The sequence below is a fragment of the Podarcis gaigeae genome (assembly GCF_964106915.1).
Source record: "Podarcis gaigeae genome assembly, chromosome: 13".
Lineage (NCBI taxonomy): Eukaryota > Metazoa > Chordata > Lepidosauria > Squamata > Lacertidae > Podarcis > Podarcis gaigeae.
In genome coordinates, this window is record NC_139689.1 from 790,012 (window position 1) to 800,282 (window position 10,271).

The window sequence follows — 10,271 nt, forward strand, 5'->3', positions numbered from 1 at the left end:
ACAATAGAGGTGTCTTCTCAGTCCACATTCACTACCTCCTCAAGGGAGCATAATACTGAAACTACACTTACAACAAGTGAGATTACAACACCTACTCCCTCCAAGACCCCTTCTACACCCAGTCCTGAGCCTACTGAGACAACTGCACCCAGCCTATCCACAGCAACAAACACACCCGCTGAACACCTGAAGCAGACTACACCACATGGGACCTCATCTGAGTACACAGTGATGTCTAGTTCTTTCAGCACTCAACAACCATCCACAACAGAGGTGTCTTCTCAGTCCACATTCACTACCTCCTCAAGGGAGCATAATACTGAAACTACACTTACAACAAGTGAGATTACAACACCTACTCCCTCCAAGACCCCTTCTACACCCAGTCCTGAGCCTACTGAGACAACTGCACCCAGCCTATCCACAGCAACAAACACACCCGCTGAACACCTGAAGCAGACTACACCACACGGGACCTCATCTGAGTACACAGTGATGTCTAGTTCTTTCAGCACTCAACAACCATCCACAACAGAGGTGTCTTCTCAGTCCACATTCACTACCTCCTCAAGGGAGCATAATACTGAAACTACACTTACAACAAGTGAGATTACAACACCTACTCCCTCCAAGACCCCTTCTACACCCAGTCCTGAGCCTACTGAGACAACTGCACCCAGCCTATCCAGAGGAACAAACACACCCGCTGAACACCTGAAGCAGACTACACCACACGGGACCTCATCTGAGTACACAGTGATGTCTAGTTCTTTCAGCACTCAACAACCATCCACAACAGAGGTGTCTTCTCAGTCCACATTCACTACCTCCTCCAGGGAGCATAATACTGAAACTACACTTACAACAAGTGAGATTACAACACCAACCCCATCCAAGACCCCTTCTACACCCAGTCCTGAGCCTACTGAGACAACTGCACCCAGCCTATCCACAGCAACAAACACACCCGCTGAACACCTGAAGCAGACTACACCACACGGGACCTCATCTGAGTACACAGTGATGTCTAGTTCTTTCAGCACTCAACAACCATCCACAACAGAGGTGTCTTCTCAGTCCACATTCACTACCTCCTCCAGGGAGCATAATACTGAAACTACAGTTGCTAAAAGTGAGATTACAACACCTACTCCCTCCAAGACCCCTTCTACACCCAGTCCTGAGCCTACTGAGACACCTGCATCCAGCCTATCCACAGCAACAAACACACCCGCTGAACACCTGAAGCAGACTACACCACACGGGACCTCATCTGAGTACACAGTGATGTCTAGTTCTTTCAGCACTCAACAACCATCCACAACAGAGGTGTCTTCTCAGTCCACATTCACTACCTCCTCCAGGGAGCATAATACTGAAACTACACTTACAACAAATGAGATTACAACACCTACTCCCTCCAAGACCCCTTCTACACCCAGTCCTGAGCCTACTGAGACAACTGCACCCAGCCTATCCACAGCAACAAACACACCCGCTGAACACCTGAAGCAGACTACACCACACGGGACCTCATCTGAGTACACAGTGATGTCTAGTTCTTTCAGCACTCAACAACCATCCACAACAGAGGTGTCTTCTCAGTCCACATTCACTACCTCCTCAAGGGAGCATAATACTGAAACTACACTTACAACAAGTGAGATTACAACACCTACTCCCTCCAAGACCCCTTCTACACCCAGTCCTGAGCCTACTGAGACAACTGCACCCAGCCTATCCACAGCAACAAACACACCCGCTGAACACCTGAAGCAGACTACACCACACGGGACCTCATCTGAGTACACAGTGATGTCTAGTTCTTTCAGCACTCAACAACCATCCACAACAGAGGTGTCTTCTCAGTCCACATTCACTACCTCCTCAAGGGAGCATAATCCTGAAACTACACTTACAACAAGTGAGATTACAACACCTACTCCCTCCAAGACCCCTTCTACACCCAGTCCTGAGCCTACTGAGACAACTGCACGCAGCCTATCCACAGCAACAAACACACCCGCTGAACACCTGAAGCAGACTACACCACACGGGACCTCATCTGAGTACACAGTGATGTCTAGTTCTTTCAGCACTCAACAACCATCCACAACAGAGGTGTCTTCTCAGTCCACATTCACTACCTCCTCCAGGGAGCATAATACTGAAACTACACTTACAACAAGTGAGATTACAACACCTACTCCCTCCAAGACCCCTTCTACACCCAGTCCTGAGCCTACTGAGACAACTGCACCCAGCCTATCCACAGCAACAAACACACCCGCTGAACACCTGAAGCAGACTACACCACACGGGACCTCATCTGAGTACACAGTGATGTCTAGTTCTTTCAGCACTCAACAACCATCCACAAAAGAGGTGTCTTCTCAGATAACATTCTTTCCCTCCTCCAGTGAAGTGTTTTCTGAATCTCCAAGCACACCTAGTGAGGCTACAACACCTACTCCCTCCAAGACCCCTTATACACCAAGTCCTGAGCCTACTGAGACAACTGCACCCAGTCTATCCACAAGCACTGTCACACCCACTGAGCACCTGAAGCAGACTTCACCACAAGTAACCTCATCTGAGTACACAGTGATGTCTAGTTCTTCCACAACTGAACAACCATCCACAAAGCACCCATCTTCTCAGTCAACACTGTCATTTTCCACCAGCAAGGCATCTTCCCCTTCCTCCACTACCCGTGTACACACATCGACTAATTCACAGCTTACAAGTTTGTCTGGTAGGTATCTGTGTATTCATATGGAAATGATGTTTATCTCACAGTACAGTATTCCAGTGTTTAACAGTTTACATATGCTGCCCATACTGGACCAACTACAAAGTTATTGTATTAATTTACAAGGCCTTTAACAACTTGAGTCTAGGATTTCTTCAGTACTGTTTGATGTGTTATATTCCTGTTAGATCATTCCCTTCTTTGTGGCAGTGGCTCTTTCTGGTGCCCCATGACTCCGGGATACAGGGCACCCCCCCAATGAGCTGTGTGTTCAGAACTGTGGCCCAATTCTGTGGAACTCCCTTTTGGCTGAGACCTCTTCTTTACTGAGGTTCATTCACCCACGAAAGCTTTGTTGTTTTCAGGAAGAAATTTAGGCAACTCTTTTTTGTTTTCTGATGAAATCTAATTGATTCTATCATTTGTATTTCTCTTGAACCCTCACTGGACTTTTCTTAGAAATCATCGCTTTAAGCGGTACAGCATATATATTTTTGGATCCTGAAATAATAATAATAATAATAATAATAATAATAATAATAATAATAATAATAATAATTTATTATTTGTACCCCGCCCATCTGGCTGGGTTTCCCCAGCCACTCTGGGCGGCTTCCAACAGAGATGAAAAATACACTAAAATGAGAGCTCTTTTGTTGGCTTGTTCTTAAATATTGTTAATATTCTGTTCTGTTCTTGTCCTCTTCCTCAGCTCCTTCCACCACAGTTGTCCCTCTCGGGTGCCTTAATGGTGGAGTGCTTGGTGAGGGTCTTTGTCACTGCCCGTCTCCCTATACTGGGCGACGTTGCGAAGAGGCAAAGAATGAAATCCAAGTGGGTAAGTCTGAGCATTATTAGTACAAGGCTCCTGCTCTCTGGTTCTTCCTTTGAAAACAAAAGCTCAAGAATGTCTGGATATGTGTAGCAATTTTCTAGGTGGGCAATATTTTTGGTCCTGCAGCTTCAAAGTGTGTGTTTCACATTGCTGGGAGTAATCTTGCTTCTTTGATGACCTGTGTGTTTCTCCGTTGAAGTGTTGAGACACGAGTGCCCACGCCAGCCTTCCCTAACATTGTGCTCTCCAGACATGGCTGTCCTCCCATCTGCCTCAGTTAGCGTGGCCAGGGAGGATTTGAAGTTGTGGCCCATCAAGACCTGAAGGGCACCAAGTTGGGGGACCCCTCTGACCTCAACTTGCTTGCACTGTCACTCTTGTGAAGGGTAGTTGGCCCATGAAGAGACTGAAAGTGTCTCTGAAAGAAGTGAAAAATTCCAGCCACCCATGGACATGGTTTGATATAGAACGTTACTTTTTCTGGATACCAACCGTGTGTAAAACTGGTTGTATCTTTAGGAGGTGTATATACAATCTGCTCAGGCTTGTGCGCATGCCTAGGAAGTCTGGGTCTGTGGGGTTTTCTGCTTGTCCTGTGCTTACTAGGCATGCTTACTAGGTCTGAGCAGTTCTGCCTTTGCTACACTGTTTTCCCCTGGGAAACCTGCTCTTTAGCACTACATCAGAACAAACATCAATTTGTGGAAAAACCAATTGCCATTTCTTCCTGTTCAGCATAAAACAATTTCCCCAGGAAAGTGCAGAGGCAAATGGTTTGCAAGGAAAGATGGCCAACTTGCTTGATTCAAAGTGGTGTGTTAGTTCTGCGGCATCACCCTGACACCTGCAGTTTAAAAAGCTTCTGATACCAGCAGCAGCAGCTGGACAAGAATGTCACCTGCCTCAGGACCTGGAGAGTTCCTGTCAGAAAGAGTAGACTACACTGAGCTGATACGCTCACATTCCAGTGTATTTCACACCCTGTACCAGCGCCCTTTCTCTGCACACTTGGTGTGGATCCATAGGTGATTCATGTTATTACCATGATCTCTGCAATTCTCCTGTGATTCAATGGACACCTGAAGTGCTTATCCTCAGATCTGAAACTGTGGCTGTACCTTCATGTTTTATGACTCCTGTGCTTTCTGATCACAGTGACTGTTGTGGCCACAATCAATGTCTCTGTAACAGTGAAGAATTGGAAGTTCAGCCCAGAGATGGTGAATTCCAGCTCTTCTGACTTCCAGACATTCGTGAAGATCTTTGAGGAACAGGTGAGGGGTGGTTGGTTGTGCACAGAGAGATGACACCCCACAAAATACACACACCCAAACCCAAACCCTATGGCGACTTCTGAGTCCAGGCCCCATTCATACTCCATACCTCAGCAGTGAAGCTCATTCACAGCAAGTCTGGAAACACAGTCAGGTTTCCCTCATTTGGAATACCTGGATATCCAGCTTCAGAAATGAATATAGAAAGCTATCAGATGAATATAGAAAGCTGTTTCTGTAACTTGTAGCTCAGAACTGATGGTTCATACCCTAATACACACACGAGGAACCGACTTCCTAATTGCCACTTTTGAAAGACCAATCTTAAAGTGACAAAGGTCATCTTCCAGCCTTTATAATCATCCCATACCTTTGGCCAGGCTGCCTGCTGGGAACTGGAGTCCAAGAACAGCTGGGGGAGGGCCACCGACTAGCCATGCCCAGTACAGGAGATACCCCAAAGGTGTGTCGGAAGGGTGGAGGAGGTAAAGGAGCACAGCAGGATAGAGAGGCCCTACTCAGCACACAGGAGGGACCCAGAATCTGCTGGGATGGGGGGTTTAGTATTTCTCAGATCAACAAACTAGTTTACATGTGGAGTTTTTTGTTTTTATTTCTGCTGCCGTGGAAATTCCTGCATGGCAGGGATTGGACCCAATAACCCTCAGGTCCCCTACAACTCTATAGTTCTATGATTCTAGGACTGCTGACCTGTACCTCAAAGACACACCCCGTCTGATATTTTTTTTGGGGGGGGGGGCTGGTGATGCTTGCAGACAACAGCTGCTCTGCTGCCTCTATGCAGACCCTGCTGTTGATTGGTGCTTCTGACTGTTGCTGTCTATGCAGCTGAGATGAGACCTCTCTCTCCTTGCAGATGGACATCTTCTATGCGGACATTCCTGGGTACACAGGTGTAAAGGTGATTCGGCTGAGGTGAGTCACAGAAGTGATACAGCTGGGGACCAAGTATGGGAGGGAGGGTGCTGCTTGGTGCCACGCAATTTCCTGGGCCCCCTGTTGTGAGTGGCCACGCCCCTTTAAGCGACAGCCCCCACTACCATCATTGACCTCACATCAGGCTGGCTGAGGGCACCTTTGGGGTTGTGGCTAAGTGATTTCTCTCTCTTCCTTCCTGCTGTCTCTTCTCAGCAATGGTAGTGTTATCGTGGACCATGAGGTGCTCCTGCAGCTTCACTTCTCAGACTTCAATGCTTCCTACGATGCTTCCATGAAGAACCTCACAAAGACCTTGCAAAATAATTGCACTTCCAATGACAAAGGTGAGGGGGCGCCTGCCATTTCTCATGGGAAGGTCTGGCAATCATGAGGAAGCAGAAGTCATCCAAGTCATCCAGATTCTGATTCTGTCCCTCCTTATTTGGGAGCAAATTGCACCAGCATCACAACTGCATGTACCTCTGAGTCAACATGCGTAGCATGGGGATCCCAAGGTGGTAGCCAGGAGTTATGTCCAGGGTTTCCTGCCAGACTGGGAGCCCAAAGGGAGGTTGTGAGGCGGCTGGTGATCCACCTCTGTGCAGAACCTGAGCAGCTCCACCGTCCAAGGTCACCCCGACTCCCCTGGTCCAAACAATTATGTTGTTTCACTAGGAACAGAGGCATCCCTTTGAAATTGTGCAACACGAAACTGTACGAAAGCTTATTGTCCAAAATGGAATGAAATCAAGGTCTTCCCAGCCTGCCAATTTCACTCTAGAGAAAAACAGGAATCAAGAATAGAATGCGCCTCAGTTAGGCCGTATCTGAGGCCACCTAGTGTTATTTACCCATGCTGAGGAGTGAGGGTGCAAACCCTTCTCTGTTACCCCAGCAGCAGTGCTGTAACATCAACTGACCCCTGCTGATTTTCCCATACCCACATGGAGATGAATATCAGGTTGCTTCCTGTCAGAAGAGGTGTGCTACCTTCAACCTTGGTGGCAGGGATTATGACAAGTGGGGGTGGGGTGTGTGTGGAAAAGAAGAGGTCCCTCCCCATTGATGCTCGCCCCCATCTTCCTTTCAGAAGCCTCACCTTTTCTTTCCCCCTCTCCTTTAGATAAGCTGTGCTTTACTGAAGGAGCATCTCGTGTGACTGCAGTGCCCCTGAGTCCTAAAGGTGAGGACTGGCGTGTGAGAGGGGATTGGTGTGTGGGATATAAATATATAATGATGATGATGATGATCCAGCAGCCCAGCTCCTCTTTTGTTCTCCTAGTCCCATGCATGTAGTGTTGTGAGACATTTGCATTCTTCCTTTGCTGACCCTACTCTCTCCTTTTCCGTTCCCAGATCTGTTGGACGAATGCAAGAATGCCTCAGTGGTGGCCCAAAACCTCCAGCCATATTATGTGGCGCGGGTCATCAACAACACACTTCATTGTGTCTCTAATTGCAGTGCTTGGAACCCCCACCCATTCCACTGTGTGAATGGAAAGTGCCACATCACCTCTGAGGGACCCAAATGCCAGTGAGTAGCATGCCAGGAGGTGAAGGAGGGAGTGGAGACGTGGGGTCAACACCTCCCCATAGGCGGGTTGAATAAGCACTACTAGTGGTGAATAGTTATATGCATTTTTATAAAATAGTCCAAAACAATTTATTTCCTATCCCTTCTAGGGAGACGCCAAGCACAACAAGTGAAACATCCATTTCTACAAATTTGAAAACAACACCATCTACTTATGCACCTTCAACACCTTCTGCTAATGCAACTACAACACGTTCTGCTAATGCAACTTCAACACCTTCTGCTAATGCAACTACAACACGTTCTGCTTATACTACTACGAAAATATCCATCACTTCTGAAACTACAACCACAACTAGTGAGACTACAACACCTACTCCTTCCCTGCCCCCTTCTACATCCAGTCCTGAGCCTTCTGAGACAACTGCACCTACCCTGTCTTCAAGCACAAACACACCCACTGAGCACGTGGAGCAGACTACTCCACAAGGAACCTCATCTGAGTACACAGTGATGTCTAGTTCTTCCACCACTGAGCAACCATCCACAAAACAGCTTTCTTCTCAGTCAACATTGTCAGTCCCATCTGGTGAGGTCACTTCTGAAACTACAACCACAACTAGTGAGACTGCAACACCCACTCCTTCCATGACACCTTTTACATCCAGTCCTGAGCTTTCTGAAACAACTTCACCCTTCTTATCTTCAAACACCCACCCACCTACTGAGCACTTGAAGGAGACTACACCCCAAGGAACCTCATCTGAGTACACAGTGATGTCTAGTTCTTCCACCTCTGATCAACCATCCACAAAACAGCTGGTTTCTCAGTCAACATTGTCTGTCTCCTCCAGTGAGCATAGTACTGAAACTGCAGTTACTAGTGAGACTACAACACCTACTCCATCCATGACAACTTTTACTTCTCGTTCTGAGGCTTCTGAGACAACTGCACCTACCATGTCTTCAAGCACAAACACACCCACTGAGAATGTGGAGCAGACTACTCCACAAGGAACCTCATCTGAGTACACAGTGATGTCTAGTTCTTCCACCACTGAGCAACCATCCGCAAAACAGCTGACTTCTCAGTCAACATTGTCTGTCTCATCCAGTGAGTTGACCTCTGAAACTACTAGCACTACAAGTGAGACTACAACACCTACTCCTTCCATGAAAACTTTTACCTCTCGTTCTGAGGCTTCTGAGACAACTGCACCTACCCTGTCTTCAAGCACAAACAAACCCACTGAGCATGTGGAGCAGACTACACCCCAAGGAACCTCATCTGAGTACACAGTGATGTCTACTTCTACCACCACTGAGCAACCATCCACAAAACAGCTGGTTTCTCAATCAACATTGTCTGTCTCCTCCAGTGAGTTGACCTCTGAAACTACTAGCACTACAAGTGAGAGTACAATGCCTACTTCTTCCATGACTCCGTTAACTTCTGGTTCTGAGGCTTCTGAGACAACTGCACCTACCCTATCTTCAAACACACACACACCTACTGAGCACTTGAAGGAGACTACACCCCAAGGAACCTCATCTGAGTACACAGTGATGTCTAGTTCTTCCACCACTGAGCAACCATCCACAAAACAGCTGTCTTCTCAGACAACATTGTCTGTCTCCTCCAGTGAGTTGGCCTCTGAAACTACTAGCACTACAAGTGAGAGTACAACGCCTACTCATTCCATGACAACTTTAACTTCCAGTTCTGAGCCTTCTGAGACAACTGCACCTACCCTGTCTTCAAACACCCTCCCACCCACTGAGCACGTGAAGCAGACTACCTCAGAAGGGACCTCATCTGAGTACACAGTGATGTCTAGTTCTTCCACCACTGAGCAACCATCCACAAAACAGCTTTCCTATCAGTCAACATTGTCAGTCCCATCTGGTGAGGTCACTTCTGAATCTACAACTACAACTGGTGAGACTGCAACACCTACTCATTCCATGACACCTTTTACATCCAGTCCTGAGCTTTCTGAAACAACGTCACCCTTCTTATCTTCAAACACCCACCCACCTACTGAGCACTTGAAGCAGACTACACCCCAAGGAACCTCATCTGAATACACAGTGATGTCTAGTTCTTCCACCACTGAGCAACCATCCACAAAACAGCTGGTTTCTCAGTCAACACTCTCTGTCTCCTCCAGTGAGTTGACCTCTGAAAATACTAGCACTACAAGTGAGACTACAACACCTACTCCAGCCATGACAACTTTTACATCTCGTTCTGAGGCTTCTGAGACAACTGCACCTACCCTGTCTTCAAGCACAAACACACCAACTGAGCATGTGGAGCAGACTACAACCCAAGGAACCTCATCTGAGTACACAGTGATGTCTAGTTCTTCCACCACTGAGCAACCATCCACAAAACAGCTGACTTCTCAGTCAACATTGTCTGTCTCCTCCAGTGAGTTGACCTCTGAAACTACTAGCACTACAAGTGAGAGAACAACACCTACTCCTTCCATGACAACTTTTACCTCTCGTTCTGAGGCTTCTGAGACAACTGCACCTACCTTGTCTTCAAGCACAAACACACCCACTGAGCATGTGGAGCCGACTACTCCAAAAGGAACCTCATCTGAGTACACAGTGATGTCTAGTTCTTCCAGCACTGAGCAACCATCCACAAAACAGCTGACTTCTCAGTCAACATTGTCTGTCACCTCCAGTGAGTTGACCTCTGAAACTACTAGCACTACAAGTGAGAGTACAACGCCTCCTCATTCCATGACAACTTTTACCTCTCGTTCGGAGGCTTCTAAGACAACTGCACCTACCCTGTCTTCAAGCACAAACACACCAACTGAGCATGTGGAGCAGACTACAACCCAAGGAACCTCATCTGAGTACACAGTGATGTCTAGTTCTTCCACCACTGAGCAACCATCCACAAAACAGCTGACTTCT

General features: G+C 47.3%; 1 protein-coding gene across 1 annotated transcript; it reads left to right on the forward strand.

Annotated features, from left to right (window-relative positions):
- Positions 1-2,385: 2,385 nt before the first annotated feature.
- Positions 2,386-8,721, forward strand: LOC310830876 (uncharacterized protein; the record flags this gene model as incomplete). The annotated part of the gene is made up of 10 exons (XM_083710709.1): positions 2,386-2,755; positions 3,465-3,590; positions 4,743-4,861; positions 5,739-5,797; positions 6,014-6,144; positions 6,924-6,983; positions 7,157-7,334; positions 7,484-7,540; positions 7,637-8,448; positions 8,714-8,721. Exons 1-10 carry the CDS (start codon positions 2,608-2,610, stop codon positions 8,719-8,721), a joined length of 1,698 nt encoding a protein of 565 aa, XP_083566835.1. The 5' UTR covers positions 2,386-2,607.
- Between the last annotated feature and the right edge of the window lie 1,550 nt (positions 8,722-10,271).